At 39.0% G+C, this 17,076-nt stretch overlaps 2 protein-coding genes across 3 annotated transcripts in view; one reads left to right on the forward strand and one right to left on the reverse strand.

Moving 5' to 3' along the window:
- HID1 (HID1 domain containing) overlaps window positions 1-7,673 on the forward strand; it is a 62,828-nt gene extending 55,155 nt beyond the window's left edge. For both annotated transcript variants that reach the window (XM_058169523.1, XM_058169522.1), the window contains 2 exons: window positions 3,362-3,520; window positions 5,792-7,673. In XM_058169523.1, the coding sequence (XP_058025506.1) occupies window positions 3,362-3,520; window positions 5,792-5,855 (223 nt within the window). In that variant the 3' untranslated portion in view covers window positions 5,856-7,673. The remainder of the gene's footprint in view (window positions 1-3,361; window positions 3,521-5,791) is intronic.
- A 2,757-nt stretch (window positions 7,674-10,430) lies between these two features.
- Window positions 10,431-16,193, reverse strand: OTOP3 (otopetrin 3). Its single transcript, XM_058167913.1, has 7 exons — window positions 15,818-16,193; window positions 15,368-15,504; window positions 15,089-15,147; window positions 13,083-13,201; window positions 11,482-12,185; window positions 11,254-11,361; window positions 10,431-10,601 (listed from the first exon to the last, which is right to left on the reverse strand). Exons 1-7 carry the CDS (start codon window positions 16,191-16,193, stop codon window positions 10,431-10,433), a joined length of 1,674 nt encoding a protein of 557 aa, XP_058023896.1.
- Window positions 16,194-17,076: the final 883 nt, after the last annotated feature.

The following is a 17,076-nucleotide window of genomic DNA, read 5'->3' on the forward strand; positions in this document are numbered from 1 at the left end:
GCTTCTGACCACTGGATGGCAGCACCTACTTGAGATCTTGGCTCTTGCGCCATTCAACTATTGGTATTTGATGAATAACTCTTTCTGACTATTATTTTATTATTTTATTTTATTTATTTGTCACAACATTATATACAGGAACATATATTGAAAGGAAAAAATAGGACAGGAACGGTAGGCACTTTTGTGCACTTATGCACGCCCCTTAAATATTAGATAGCAAGCTTTCCAGAGAATAAATGTAACTTTCTCATGTTAGAGTATCTTCCAGACTCTCAAGCTGATAGCAACAGAATATTTGGCCACTGCCACTAAGTTAAAATTGGATATTTTGCTACCAAATTCTGGCACTGCAACTTTATGGTACTTCAAGGCAGCATTAATGACTAATGGAGTCAAGTCAAAGATTTTACAGAGGACATCTTTGTACTTCTTTTTTTAAATTGTTAACATTATTCAAAATAAAACATCCAGTGACAAACGCCAACAATAATAGTACTAGGCTAAACAAATGAAATGAAAAAACGAAATGAGCAATGTAGAATCATTCCTCCTGGTGTTTTTCCTCAACCTCAAACAATCCACTGTAATATAAAGTCCTCTTTCTTGAAGATTGAGGGCCATAATCAGCGTGGGTGGCTGATTTTTTCCAGGCTAGGGCTTAGAAAGGGGGACTGATCTGAAATCATTCAGCCAGTTCTGTGTCCAATGAAATCTTAGAACTTGGATCTTCCTGCTCTTAGTCCAGCATCTTAACCATTACATTACTCTGGTTCTCAATATTTTCAATTAGTTACTCTTAGTATTTTAAAATCATATTTCAGTGCATATAAATCCTATTGGGGAGGGAATAGGGCCAGGAAGGGTCTTCAAAATTACAGATTAAACTGGCTTCCAATCCACAGCTTCCTTTATTTCTGGATAGTGTGGATCTTGGAGCAGGACCTCTTTAGATGATCTCACAGAGAGGGCAGAAGCAGTTTGAAGAACCTGGTCCCTGATACAACTCAAAGTTATACTGCAAAGAATTTTATAGCACTTTACATTAGATCTGGAAGGTTGCCAGTAACCAGTGTAGTGGGCCAAAAGTAGGCATACTGCAATGTTGAGTCACCTATCAGCATTCTGCAATACAGGCTACTACATCCTGTACCAATTGAAACTTATTTTCAAAGGATCTTGTGGAGAGCACAGTGTAGCAGCTGAGGAATGCAGTGATGAGTGAATGAGTATTTGTTGTTGGGGTTTGATTATCCTTTGGAACTAGTGTTCCTTCCTAAGCTTGGCAACGGGGGCCACCATTTTCTCTTTTAGCAGGATTCAAACGTTGGATACTTCCAAGTCATACTATCACTGGGAACATTTTTTCTGGGCAGCCCAAATGTATATAATGGTGCATCTATCTTGCTAGTAGTTAATTTGAATACATTTTGCCCTTAACAACATCCAGTTCTCCATAACATCGCTGCCCAAGCTTGGAAGGCAACATACAGCTGAATATTATCAACATGGTACCTCATCCCAAACCAACTGGTGACTGTACCCAGTTATTATATGCTATACATTATACGCTATATACTATATACTGGTGACTGTACCCAGTTATTATATGCTATACATTATACGCTATATACTATATACTATATATTGTATGCATGTGTGTTTGTTAGTTAAATGGCATGGAAAAAGGCCCTGAGCCCTATTGGATCATCTATATGCTCAACTATTTCTCCCTTAATGACTGTCAGCTAGTAGTGCCCACTCAAGGAGTGGAATCACCCTTAAAGGGCGCTTCTTGTCTTTGCAGGTAGTCCAGAAGAAAATTGTGGTTGATTATATTGCATGCTAGTGAGAGGCATAAAAAGACTCCCATTCAAGCCCTAATGAAAATCATTTGCAGCATGGTGATGATTAAAATAATGTTTTAAATGAGATCAGTGTAAAACACACTTAACGATAAAATAGACTGATGATGACACTTGTTACGCATAATACAACAGTGCAATATTCCTTAACCAAGGAGATCATATATATCACCAAAACAAATGCATTAATAAAGAAGAGCTATATGGTATTTAAAATTATATATTGAATTCGATTTTCTAGCCTGTTTTCCCCAAAATAAGACATCCCCTGATAATAAGCCCAATCGGGCTTTTGAGTGCATGGCAATAAGGCCAAACACTTATTTTAGGGTTCAAAAAAATATAAGACAGGGTCTGATTTTCAGGGAAACATGGTAGTAGGCTCATCTCTGTTATCTTAGTAATAAATAGGAAAAGCTTATTTTGCCCTGACTACTAGTAAGCACTCTGAAAAACAAAATTGTTCATGGAAGGAAACAACAGGTGGAACATTTCTAGAAGGCCTGGAATTTGTATATATGGATGTTTCGTGGGTGTTTGAGTTGGAAAGGGGAAGCTCTTTTATTTCTTTGGAAATAATCAGAAGTTGGAACGACTGCAACATTTTTTAAAAAATTATATCCTAATTGAATTGGAGCCTTGCTTCATTTAATAGGTTGGAATATCCTTTTCTGTGCCAGACCTGTGATATAGACAGGAGGGATCCTGTGATGCATTTTTCATGAATAAATGTAGTTTGACATCCCCACTGTAATATAGAATGTTCAACAGTTTGTCGCTAGATCAAAGTAATGCTCTTGTACAAATAGAAAATAATGTATATGTAGCTCAGGGTTGGACTGTGGAGTCCTTAGTTCTTCCTGTGGTTGGTGTTCTCTAAGAGAGCCAAGGACTCCCTAATGTTTTTGGGTGCTCAGGAGAAAGAGTGAGTGAATATTTATGGATAACATTTGGTAAGGTTTCCTGAGAATGCTAGAGAATTTTTGTGGTTTTTCAAAATCACCCTTTCATATTTGTTATGGAAGAATCTAATCTATGGCTGGCTGGGGAAGCTGAAGTCCACAAGTCTTAAAGTTGCCAAGGTTAGACAGCCTTAATCTAATCTAAGTTTATACACTATAATATATTTTACTATATAATATCATATAATATAAATATTAAGCAAAAATAAGAACATGGGGACATAGCCTCAAACTAATGAAGAGAAGTTTAGAAGTATTTCAGAAGTATCACTTCACAGAAGGAGTAGTTGGAAATTTGGAACCAACATCCAGGGGAGGTAACAACAGTAACTAAGTTTACATACACTTGAGATAAATACATGTCCATAAAAAATTAAGTAAAATAACCTCAAAGGGCAGACTCGATGGCTCACTAGGTCTTGTTCTGCTGTCAGTTTTCTATGTTTCCATAAATCTGTATGTCCAATTATCTGTAATTTGCATTAGAGAGAATGCAGTGCGTTGTATAGATAAATGTGTTCCCACTGTCTGCAGGGGCCTTACGGATGAATCTGAGATTCTGAAATTCTTGCAACATGGCACATTGGTGGGGCTCCTTCCTGTCCCTCATCCCATCCTGATCCGGAAATACCAGGCTAATTCTGGTACCGCTATGTGGTTCCGCACTTACATGTGGGGAGTTATATATCTGAGGTAAGTTAGCAGGCTTCTATCCAATTTCCTCTTACTTATCCTTAGCATGCTGAATGAGAACATTCTTTGAGTCAGAAGTTTTAGCCTGAGATTTAGCTTTTGTCTTTAAATTCAGTGGTTAGAATCACAGAATACCCTTACAGTATCAGCTAGAAAAGGGATCTCCATCCTTGGCAACTTTAAAACTTGTGGACTTCAATTCCCAGAATTCCTCAGCCAGCAAAGCTGGCTGAGGAATTCTGGGAGTTGAAGTCCACAAGTCTTAAAAGTTGCTAAGGTTGGAGACCCCTGAGCTAGAAGGATGCAGTTAATTCACTGAAGGTAATTTGCATTAATTTTGTACTGCTGAGTTATATAATATACAATGTATGTAACAACAACAACAGAGTTGGAAGGGACCTTGGAGGCCTTCTAGTCCAACCCCCTGCCCAGGCAGGAAACCCTACACCATCTCAGACAGATGGTTATCCAACATTTTCTTAAAAATTTCCAGTGTTGGAATATATTACTCTTTCTTCAAATTCTGTGATTCTAATGTGTCCAGATTGTGCATAGGGAGTGGCATTTCATTTTTTAATGAACTATTTGATGTTTAGTAAAAAGTGACCAAATTCTTTTTACTCACTGAAAGTAAGATGCATTTGGTGTTGAAATGAATTAGGATTTGAACATTTGAAAAAAAAAAAAAAAGTACTCCTTGATTTACGAACACAATTAAGCCCAAAAGTTTTCATTGCTAAGCAAGATAGTTGTTAAGTGAGTGTTGCCTCCTTTTACGACCTTTCTCGCCACAGTTGTTAAGTGAATCACTGCAGTTAGTAACAAGGTTGTTAAGTGCATCTGGCTTCCCCAATTGCCTTTGCTTGTTAGAAGGTTGCAAAACGGGATCACATGGTCCTGGGATACTGCAACCATCATGAATACATGCTACCGTGTTTCCCCGAAACTAAGACCTCTCCGGATAATAAGCTCAATCGGGCTTTTGAGCGCATGCGCTAAAATAAGCCCTCCCCCGAAAATAAGGCCCTCGAAGCGTCTGTGCAGCAGGTCTCACCATTTCCAGGGGGGAAAAGTGATGGAACATGCCCCGCGCGCCCCTCACGCACCTGCCATCCACACAGAACGGCCTCGCTGAGGCCAGTCCCGCAAACACTAGCTACCGCGCCCCTCTCTTAGTGGTGGCCGCAAAAACAGCAGGACTTCCGGTGGCAGCACAACACAGCCATTTGTCAGCTATTCGCCCCTGCGGCCGTGCATGCGCTTCCAGCCATGCTTCCCAGGACTCTGCAACATGGCGTCGGCCTGGCCATGCCAGGAGAGCGGCCTACTGACAAATGGCTGGCTGGCACTGTCCTGATGTGTCCTGCTGCCACCTTGTTGCAATCCTGGTATACGCTGAAGGCTCAGAATGGGGCTTTTTTGCGAATGGCTTGAAAATGGGGAAGGAGGATTTTCCTGCCTCTCACCCTGTTCTGAAGCTCAGCCTTCCGAGCCTTCAGCATATTCCAGAATTGCAACAAGGTGGCGGCAGGGGTGGGACATGTCAGGACAGCGCCGCTCAGCCGCTCAACGGTAGGCCGCTCTCCTGGCCGGGTCTGGCCATGAGTGGCAACAGCAGCCAATGGAGATGAAACATTTGGTTGCAGCTGACGGCATGGTGCAGAGTCCTGGGATGGTTGGAAGCGTGTGCACGGCCGCAGGGGCGAACAGCTGACATGCAAGAACGGTTACATAACCATCTGCTTAGCCCTGGGAAGGAAGAGTGGGCGAGAACAGAATGCTGGATTAAGATAGGCTTTGTCTGATCCAGGGCATTTGTCTTATATTTATTAGTTTTCCAAATAATTCAAAGAAGTGAATATATCCCAACACACTTTCCTCCATTTTCCCCACAACAACCACCCTGTGAGGTGAGTTGGGTTGAGAGAGAATGACTGGCCCAAAGTGACCCAGCTGGCTTTTATGCCTAAGGCGGAATTACAACTCATGGTCTCTTGCTTTCTAGCCTGGTTACTCTGATGGACGTTATACATGTTAAAGATCACATTAGTGCTAAGACATATAGATTACAAATGAATTTGAAGAATTCACGTAACCTAAAAATGTCATTAGAAATGGCTGTCTGTTAAATGGCTTCCTTTTCTATATCGCTGGGTCTATTGATTTTGCTTGTTTGCACATATAAAAAAGTGCTTGAAACGTACTGGTTTTCCTAGTTCCGCCATGAGGTTTATGTTATGTACAAGGGAATGAATATCTGTTTCTCTTTAGGAATGTGGATCCACCTATCTGGTATGACACGGATGTAAAGCTGTTTGAAATTCAGCGTGTTTGAAGAACGGAACTTGCCTCCGATTGAGTAGAAACACTGGAAACAAGGATCTCGCTGTGTGCTTGTTCATCACAGCTCTTTCTTCATTTCACTGCCTCCTGCATGTTCTAGAGGACAATCACAGCCATTTCCCTTCCACTTTTAAAACTCAGCAGCCCTTCCTAACTTTGCCCACCCCCCAAGAAAAGGTGTGATGGAAAGTTGTTGAAGGAATGGCCATTGTTAGGAATCATACTGAAAACCAAACAAGAGTTTAATCAAACCTTCCCCATGTTTTTTGGTGCAATTTTGAATCTGACTAGCTAGAGAAACCATCTTTTCACTCCCTGGTCAGATTCAGCCTTTATGTAGAAAGACAGTGAATGTAAAGAATTAGAAAGTGGACCAGTGAAGGAAGCTCAACTGCAAGAAGTAGCTTTGTGGTTCTTTTCCAAAGAATGTAGGCTTTCAGCCCTTCCTTTCCAATCCTCTGTTCCCAGGGCCCCAACTGTTTTATTGCATTGTATGAGGGACGAGAAGGAGTTTCCTTTAGGAGGTGACTGTTGACCCAACAGTCTACTTATTTATGTTACTTCAGGGAAACATTTTGGTTTTGTTCACTCTCCCTCATGAAAATGTGCTTAATTCCTTTGTCCTGATGTTATTACGGAACATTCAAATTCCATTTTTGTTTGTTTTCCCAACCTTGTAGGAACTCCTTTTAAATATGGATATGTGTCTTAAATACATTTCACATTTTAAAATTGGTGTTTATTGAAAGAATTGTTTCTGGGAAAAATACTGTGGGACATTTTGAGAGATGAGGAAACGGCTTGGGCACATGCTATTTTCAGGGATTTAGAAATTATTGTGTGGGATTTTTTTTTTTTTAACGTATTGAAATGAGCAGTCAGACTGCTGGAATGGAGTTTTATTCTCTAGATAGTCACATAGTGTGGCTTGTATTCTAAGTTGATTAATTAAACTATAATTGATGTAAAGTAAAACAAATTTTCCTGCTTATAAATTTTCAGCATGGCCTTGCAGGATCCATAGCATCATATTAGTGTAAGTGTGTTTTGCTCAACACTAAGGATGGCAAGTATGTTATCTCCTTCTTGCCGGTTTTTATTTGAGCCTTAACCAGAGAATCTGAAATATGAGAGGCTGTTTTGACATAGCCCTTTTTATAAAAACTTGTCTTTTTTCATACCTGACATTAAACAAATATTGTCACCTTGTGGCATAGGAAAGTGCAACTTAAACTTGTAAAATTAATTCTAAATGCAGTTTGTTTTTTTCTGCTCAAAATTTTTTTTCCAAATTTTTTTTATTACAATAAAGTGAGCAAATTGTAGGTGCAGTTGGAGATTAGACTGGATAAATGAGAAGATCATTGTTATTCCTTTTTGAGATTTCTTCCTTTGACATTTATCATTTCATGTCCTCCTCATTAACAAAAACCTGTATTTAATTCTTATTACATGCCGATAGAAAGAAATGAAGATTATATTTTCCTTTGAATGTCTTTGGTGATGCCCACTTAAGGTTCTGATGAATTGCACCATATTTCTATCTCACTACAGAGTGAAGATTCTTGTAAGTATACACTCATCCATGTCTTTCACCTGTATTCACAAACACTCCCATATATGTGTGTATTCACACTTCTGTGATGCTCCAATATTTTATTGTATATTAATGTGTGGGTTTTTTTGTGTGAATTTATCTTGACTTTTTCTTTCTTCAGAATGGCATCTCTGCTCTTTGTTCCCTGAAGAATCAAAATTGCACTATAAACTATTTACTTTACATATGGAGATAAAATTATCTTAAACGCTGTAGCTGGCTTTATATCACAAGAGGTTTATTAGCTTATTTGTGTTATTGTTTGATTTATGATGCTGTGGCATTCTTTGCAACATGTACCTTTCCATTAAAGGCATGGCTGCAGAGGAACTCTTGGATCGATATTTTACTGTTCAGTATCTGAAAGAACAATGGTGTAGCACATTTTACACTAGCACATCTGCTGATGAGAAGAAGGGGATAGGTGGACTGTACCTCAGATTCTAGATGACTTTGTGGAATTAAAATGTACAAAATAAACGTACCTTTGAAGCAACATGAAATTTAAAGAAATTAGCATGAATTTGCCAGCTGTTGTGACTGAGAAATGTGATACTTCTTTTTTTTTTCAGAATTTGAAAAATATATTTAGATTCTGGGTAACTAGTTGGTCTGAGAGCCATGGCTTATGCATCTGCTCCAGACTGCACCAGTCTTTATTGGCAGAGCTCTAAACTTTTCACTGCTTTTTCCTCAAAACGCATCAACTTTCAGTAAGTCCCTTTGCTAGGACCTTGGGTTTCAACCTGTGAAGAATGGGACAACTTTTTAAGAAGGCTAATTTACAAAACTCTTATTTCCTCTGGTAACTTTTATTGATGCAAAACAGAATAAAACTAGCCAAAATGCAAAATTCCAACTGCTAATAATGTTTGTTCTTTAGGGTTTGAACCAGCTTCCTCTTTGGAGCAAAAGTTTTCTGAATGGAGCCTGAATAAACTTGCAGCCTATTTTGACTTGGTTTTCTGAAGTAAGAGTTGTGAGAAAGCCAAGCCCTGGACTCTATCTCAGTAATTCTTAAATGATTTATTTTACAGGAGAGCAATAAAACAAGAAATGTTTACACTTCCACCTGTTACCCTTTATCAAAGAGAAAGGTTTAGTTATTACTAAAAGGGTAGATAGATCACAAAGCTTGGATCAGTTTTAATCCCTTATATAATCAAACATCTATAATAACTTACAGGCGATTTTTCAATGCAGTCTGTATTTTTGTATCCTGAACTCTGGGCAAAGCAACTAGAACATGTGTAATAAATCTGAGAAGTTTAGCTACTTACCATCTTTAAGAGGTTGGAAGCTTAATTAATCAATGGAACAACTTGCCTGCAGAAGTTGTGAATGCTCCAACACTGGAAGTTTTTAAGAAGAGATAAGCTAACCATTGGTCTGAAGTGGTGTGGGGTTTCCTGCCTAAGCAGGAGGTTGGACTAGAAGGTCCCTTTCATCTCTGTTACTCTATTCCAGGGGTCGGCAGCCTTAAACACTCAAAGAACCACAAAGGTCCTAACCGGAAGTCCCCATTCAATTCTGGAGCCAACTGGAAGTCCAGTTTCCCCATCATAGTCTCCTCCTAGCACGACATCCTTTTTCCTCTGCTGACCGGAAGTTCAGTTCCCCCACCACAGTCTCTCCTCCTAGTGTGGTATCCTTTTTCCTCTACCTGTCCTAACCGAAAGCCCTATCAATTGTGGAGCCGACCAGCAACAGGGAGCCGCAGCAGAGGGATGAAAGAGCCACATGCGGCTCCAGAGCCACCGGTTGCTGACCCCTGCTCTATTCTATTCTAAATCAGCTTTTCAGAATTCCCCACTGTTCAGCTTCTGCGTTTTTCAATAATTAGTAGTTCTGATCAGATCCTGAACTTGATTTTTTTATTCTGCTTTAATATATTTATTCCTATTCCAGTTTTTTTTTTTATTTAGATATTTGGTGTGCAAGATAAATAATGAAAATAGGACTATGTCTGACCTATCTTAACTTAAAATTTGTATGGTCCTGGTTAACAAGGCAGCCTTGGAAGAAGCAATCATTTTGTCATGGTGTGGAGATCATCTGAGTTAGGCTGTCCACTGCAAGGCATGACTATCCAAGTGCGGATGGGTCTACTGGCATGGTGTACAGCGGTATCCTAAACAAAGTTGCTTGTTGTCTTATAAGGAGAGGCCCTTGCTCTTTTCCACACTTTTTAATCATTTAATTAAAAAAAATTGCAACAGATCCAAGTTATAAAGTTTGAATTGCTCCAAAGTATATCAGCAAACAGAAACATTTTCTGATTATCTGCTTGATATCAAAGTTATGTTTCAGTCTTCCTAAATATTACATTTTCTGTTTTGTGCTTTATTGCCTCCACTGATGTGAAATATAAGACTGATTGTCACAAACGTATCTAGAATGGCCTTATATTGTGACATATGCATGATAGACACAATCTTTTATGGTTTTGATTATAGATGTAAATCAATGCCACACCTGGGATGTTTTCATGCCTTTTCAAAAGACATTGATAGAATTGTCCTTTACTTAAAAGTGGTCCATTTCTCGGTCTCTGTTCAATGATTCAGCCATATCCAAGGATTGATGCAGTAATAAAAAGTGACCATTTTACCCAAGGGATTGCTATGCTCAACATAGTTTACCTCTCTTTCAAACATGACATTAGCCATGTATTCTTAAGGTTAATAATTGTTCAGCGTCACTGTAATTAGGTTTTGTAAGTAATGTGTACAGAAGAAATCAATCCTATTAAGAGCTATTATGGAGAAATGAATCTTCAGAACCTTCAGTGATTAATGGACTACTTACCGACAAGATCAGATTATTCTTTCTGATTAAAGAATTATTCAAAATGATATCACAAATCTCTCTAATGTGAAATTCTCATAATTTTACCCATTTTATTACTGGTCTTCATAATTGCATTTGTAGCGGAATAAAAACAGCAATGTGAGAAAATTTAGATTTGTTTCAGGCAGAGCGATACACCTCCAGAAGATCACCAACAGAATGCATTCTGTAGAACACACCCAATGGAAGCCCGAAGTTGACAATGGCAAACCAGGTGGAGTAGCCATAAAATGACTTCTCTATTCCATTCTCAAACACTGGATGTGCTCCAAACGATGGCATAATCCACAGCTGGAAAGGAGATATAAAAATACACCAGGATCAGTAAAAAGTGGTCTTCTGAGAAAAACAACATGGTAATTTTATCTTAATTTTTGGTACTACTTCCTAGTTTCCCCACTTCCAGTGAGTGAAAAACTTCACAACTTTGGTTTCTGTATTACACAAAGAGAAAATCTGAACAAAATTTTGTTCCTTTGCTTTCACTCTGCAATTTCCATGCCTAATCCATGATTCAGGCATTTCCTGTTCCTCATGTTTTTGTTCTGCATCTTTAGCCATTTTTCTTGTCCCAGAAAATCCATTACAAAGATGAAGTTAGAAATCCTGCATCTTTCACTGTCTTTCTGGGCTAGGTTATTTTGATCTCAAATGATTTTTTAAAAATCTTTTGTGGATGCTGATCCACACTTTACTTTAAGGTCTAGTCATATTTGTCCATTGTTGACAATGGTGCTTAAACATATGACAGGATAGAAAGTTACAGTTCTCCAAATATTTTGGACTACATTTTTAAGCAAAGTTTGTCACAATGCCTTTGGTCAGAGATTTCAATAGAACAGTCATTCAAAACATCCGGAAGGAACTTAATAGGTCATTTCTAAGTACCTTGTATATAGTAGGCTATACTTTCAATTATTATTTCATTTATATTAGTACTTACAATGATATTGCACATGATCAGGAAGCTGGAGATCTCCTTCAGAGCTCTTCTTTTCCAGTTCAAATGTCTGTAGGCCTTGATGTAAGTCCACGAAACACTCTGGTTTTCCTGTCTTGTCTCTAGGTTATCCACGTTTGGGGAGCTTTCTTCACATTTCTGTCTTTCATTTTTGTCTGTGTCCTCATTGGCAGTGGATGAGACAGGTTCTTCATAGAGATGAGATGGAACCCTATCTTCATTAGGCAGAACTTGGGTGGAGGGAGGCCCTTGGGTGGAATGTGCAGCAAGTTGAGAGTCCTCACTCATCAGTAGTGGTTGCCTGTGGAGCCCCTCAATAATGAAGATATTCTGGGAAATGTATTGAATGATGAGGCTTATTGAATAGGCTAGAATGATGCTGTTCAACATGCTTATTGGATGGGTGGCCACAATGGCTACAATGGAAAAATATGAGATGGCAATTTGGCCTAAAGCTGTTCCCATGAGCAGGATGACATCAAGGCTTCTGGTTGGATTTTTCAGGGTATCCAGCTCTCTTTCTTCTAAAGCATGGATAACAGTTCCAGCCAAAGCTGCCACAGTCATTACAGGCAATAAACAAATGTAGTAGGAATAATACAGTATGAATGACATATGACTGGGGAAAGAACTGGTGACTTGGATTTGATAGATCATGAAAATGCAAATGCCAATAATTATTGCAGCGATACCAAGCAAAGGTCCCCAAATGATGCCATGGAGTTTGAATCTAGGCTGGATTCCAGAGGTATGGCTATGAGTGATGCGCCGGCCCACGTTCTTCCACATGACATACAGCATGGAGCAACAGATCAAACTATATTCTGTATTGAAGGGATATAACAAAATATATCCCTTTTGGAAGATCTTGCAGATGGTCGCGTTTGAGTCCTTGCAGGAGTATGTCAAATTACCTGAGCAAAATAGGGGAAACGAAGGATTTTCCTAATGAAGGTAGCTATGAGATTTCCAGATCACAAGATTTTCTTAGAACAAAATGCATAAAGTTATAATATGTTAACTTCTAGGCTGAATAAGGAATATTCTCACACTTTGGTGGTATTATCATAGAAGACAGAACATATCCTTGGCAATGATTATGAATTTTGTTTCGATCAGTACGTGAATATTTTCATTTCTCTGTTGAGTAGTGAAATGCTAAACATGAAAGTCCACCATACACCAGGTAATGCATTGATTTATCATGCTACCAATTTGAATGAGTATTGGGAAGTTTTAGATTATTTCTTTTCTACGTACTAATGGCTGGATTTGTTATGCACACATGTTCAAAAGAGGTGGAACTTGTATCTCAATTCTTCATCTTTCACCTTCCTGATTTGGTCTCTCCCTCTGTCAGTCTGTCTGTCTCTCTCTCTCTCCTCCCTCCTTCCCTCCCTGGGAGGGAGAGGGAGAGGGACCAAATCAGCAAGGTGAAAGATGTATTTAGCCACACAAAGATTAAGCAGACTATCCTTGGTGTGGCTAATTCTCTCTCCTCCCTCCCTCCCTCTCTCTCTCTCTCTCTCTGAAGAGAGAGAGGGAGGGAGAGAGAGAAAGGGAGGGAGGGAGGATTAGCCACACCAAGGTTAGCCTGCTTAATCTTTGTGTTGCTAGATACATGCATCACTGTGTATCTAGCCACACAAAATCCAGGAAAAGACCAGGATTTATCAACCATTGAAACAATCCCTTATGCCAAAACCAACAGTGATTGAAATATGTGGGATGGAATTCTTTGCTCTATGATACTTACGGGAAGAACATGTTAAATTCATTGGAATTAATTTAAAACAGAAAATGACCCTTGCCTTCATATCTTTGCAGAGACTGGTTCAATTCTGATTCAATTTGTCTGTGAACTGTATCATTGGCCACTGCTAAAAACCATAGCAGGAGGTTAGTGGCCAAGGTCAGCATTAGCCCACATCTGTCAAAGAAGGAAAACACACCTTTTAAGTCATCTTTGCCATTGATCTTTATGAAACAAATTGTGATATACTGGTTTACAGAATATTCTTTTTCCAGAATGCTGCACCTTGTGCAGTGTGAAAATCAGCATGTCAGTAACCAAATTGGAGACTTCCAAATGACAGCAATGTAAGAATTAAGGAACCGAGTTAGAATGAGAATACAGTTTTACCTAAAAAATACCATCCCATTCCAAAAGTTGGCTTTTCAATATGGAGACAAACCTGAGAACTGCAGATAATTGTCATAAGAAGAAACAGTGTGTTTGTGTGTGTCAGGTTTGTGGAACTTTTTGCCACCCCTCTACTCTGGATCCCAAGGCAGAGGGAAAGGGTCTTAGAATGGGGCAAATAGTGATGTCCCCCTCCCCCCTGGATTTTATTCTCCATAGTCCCTGGCCTGATCTGATTCATATTCAGTTTTTCTTTTGCCACTTCTCCATCATGGAAAAATTGGTTCTAAACCAGGGGTCTCCAACCTTGCCAAGTTTAAGACTTGTGGACTTCAACTCCCAGAGTTCCTCAGTCAACTTTGCTGGCTGAGGAATTCTGGGAATTGAAGTCCACAAGTCTTAAACTTGACAAGGTTGGAGACCCCTGTTCTAAACTATTCAGTTTTCAGATTCAGATGACAGAATCCCTGGATCTCTTCACATAATTTCTTTTTAACATTTTGCTGCATTGGAAAGAATATAAAGACTTAAGACTTTGTATTATGGAAGAAATTTTGAAGGGCAGGGCTCAAGCTAAAAAGAGTATTCTCTTTTCTGTTTTAATTAGTTCGTATGTTCTATTGAGGTACAAGCAGTGGTGGGATTCAGCCAGTTCGCACCACTTCGGGAGAACCGGTTGTTAACTTTCTGAGCAATTTGGTGAACTGGTTATTGGAAAAAATCATTAGGGCAGAGAACCGGTTGTTAAATTGTTTGAATCCCACCACTGGGTACAAGTATGAATGGAAAAATAAGAAAATCTAAGGCAGTGTTTCTCAGACTTGACTAGTTTAAAATGTGTGGACTTTAGCTCCCAGAATTTCCATTAAAAAAGTTAGAAGGACACTTTCAGTTCCAATAGGTATGAGAATTAAGTGGTACCTTGTAACTTTTCCCCAGTAATCTTGATATAAGACAGAAAATTAGCAACAGACCCACATCAAAAATGATACAAACCAATGGAAATCTATAGTAACACAAACAGAATCATTTTTGCTGTATCTGGATTTCTATTTCATCTGTAATTTTCTCTTATGTAATTTTGAGATTTTTACCAATTTTATATCTGTGTTACATTCATTTAGCCCTGTCATTCGTTTAAGGCAAGGCTATCAAACTCCCGGCTCGTGGGCCAGATGCGTCATGTGCTGGCCATGCCCACGCCTGGTTTAGTGAAGGGGAAAAAAGTCACATGACACTGCCATGATGATGTGAGTTTGACACCCCTGGTTTAAGGTAAACTGTTAGGGACACAGAAGGATAGAATAGAAGCATTCTGAAGACGATAATAGAATTGAACATTGGAAACTGGCTTTGAAATATATATATTGTTGCTGGCAATCCTTATGATTTATATTGATATATTGATCATCAATTGTGTTGTAAATGTTGTACCTTGATGAACGTATCTTTTCTTTTATGTACACTGAGAGCATATGCACCAAGACACATTCCTTGTGTGTCCAATCACACTTGGCCAATAAAATTCTATTCTATTCTATTCTATATATTCTTCTTCAGAAAATTTGTGTCAATACAGATGAAATATACTTTTATTATTCACTGCAAAGAATAATATACAGGGTATTGCTTCCATCTGCTCAAAAGCAGCATTTGCTGCTTCTATTTTCCTACCTGGTGAGGTTGTGCTGAACCTGGATACAGTCTTTTGCATGACACCATACAAAGTAGGTCTGAAAGCAACGCAAAGAGTAAACTTAGGTGAGAAGCATTGAAACGCATCTATGCAACCGTTTATACAGTGGTTTGTAAGGGAAAGGGTGCAGTGTCTTGCATGCTTGGTCAAGAAAAAACGGTATTGCAGAGACGAAAAGCTATTTCTCAGTGTGCTACTCAGTGGCTGTCCGGTCTATACGCACTATTTAAGAACCCGTAGTAAAGCAGGTATATTACCTGAATGCAGATGAAGAGTATTTCTATGGATGGGAACAAGATTTCCATTTGCAATTCGCTCTGAATATAGATAACGTCATATCCAATCCGGAAACTGTGCAAGAGAATGCTGCATGCTCCAAACAATATTAAAGACCCTATATGGACATACAAGACCCCTCCCCAAGTTTTATTAACAAAGAACTAGTTATATTTATCACATGTAGAATGCAGCATATTTAGAAAGTGAAGTAGATCAAATAAAGCAAATTATTTTTCAGTTTTTCCAGAGTCTGCAGTATCTATACAAAAAGCGCTGTACACCATGCTTCTGTGTCACCAGATACCTTTCTGATAATGTTTGGAGGCCTTAAGGGGTAGCCTTCATTGAAAAGATTGCTCACTTATGCCTGAATGTTACAAATAATCAGTTATGGTATTGTGAGAAGGATATAGGACAGCAATACTTACCTCTAATCCAAATAGCCCCTGCATGGGCATCCTGATACAAGATGGCAAATGGTTTCCTTCTAGTGAACAGCAAGTAATATGCTATCCAGCTCAAGGATAGGATCTTGAGGATGGACAGGAAAATCCAGACATCTCTCATTGTAATGGCTACTTTGTTGAAAATCATACTACATAAGAATGCACTGCCAAGAAACACGACATTCATGGCTAGAAGTCCGGAGAAGAGCTGCCCAGTCTTCTGGGCCTGCTTGTCACGGTGTAATAAGGAAGAACAATGTTGGTGGAGCCATGACTTCTCATAATGGATCTTCCAAGACTCTGGTTGTGTAGGCAACGATTCATTTCCAGCTTCTTGGAGTTGGTGTTCCTCCCCCATTATTTTTTTGCTGTCATTGACAGTTGCTTAATAAAGTTCTGGATTTTTTAATCTATGGTATTAAAACAAAGTTAAGATTACTGAAGATTTAGATGTAGGTCCTGAATACTCAATGTGGCATCTGTGGACCTCCCTTGATACTGATGAGGTTCCTTGTGTCATCAATTCTTTGGGAGGTGGGGCATATGTAAATTTGTTTAAATAAAACAAATAGGTGCCAAGGCCTCTCATTGAAAAGATGGCATTGTATCTACACGATTGGCTAGCTAGATCAAATAAATAAATACATGCTGAACATTTCAGAAATTCCTGGCATAATATCCTGATCTATCCTCCAGTGAGGATCATTTCTGTCTAAAGCTGTATCTTTTGCTGTGGAAGCAGCATTGAATCAATGTGAATCATTTCATGTGGTCTCTGATATTGTCTCATTAGAGGAGACAGTTCTGCCTTCCAGGTCCTAGTATTCTGCTACCCCAACATTTTTACATAAAAAGGGCCGGATACAAAACAGGTGCCATGTCAATAGTAGTTTGGAATGGAAAGGAGGAATGCAAACATGGAGAAGACAAACATTCTAATATTTCTTAAGATGGGGAAGAGATGTGTGTTATAGGGCGCAAACCAAGAGGGAATAATAAGGTTGAAGTGGTTGAAACAATACTGATTGATCACTGAACATTTTGAACTGGAATTGGAAGGGTGAGGGGTGAGAAGAAATTATAAAGACTGGTTAATTGGAAGTGATGTTTAAGCCCAAGAATTCTTGGGAGACCCACTAATTTTCTGGAAGCGTTTTTAGAGAAAATTGACATGATAGGGAGGTGAAGCCCAGAGCTCTGCTTAGAGTTCTATGCCCACCTGTCTCAAAAACAGATACAGG

Source organism: Ahaetulla prasina, chromosome 2, assembly GCF_028640845.1.
Source record: "Ahaetulla prasina isolate Xishuangbanna chromosome 2, ASM2864084v1, whole genome shotgun sequence".
In the NCBI taxonomy this organism is placed as follows: Eukaryota; Metazoa; Chordata; class Lepidosauria; order Squamata; family Colubridae; genus Ahaetulla; species Ahaetulla prasina.

Bases quoted from the DNA above. Each gene is read 5' to 3' on its own strand.
- OTOP3 (XM_058167913.1), bottom strand. From the start codon at position 16,193: ATGGGGGAGGAACACCAACTCCAAGAAGCTGGAAATGAATCGTTGCCT. The intron at 13,202-15,088 runs GTAGGAAAATAG...CTTCTTTGACAG, and splicing joins GTTCAGCACAACCTCACCAG to ATGTGGGCTAATGCTGACCT. The intron at 12,186-13,082 runs GCAAGGGTCATT...TATTTTGCTCAG, and splicing joins GTCTCTGCAAAGATATGAAG to GTAATTTGACATACTCCTGC.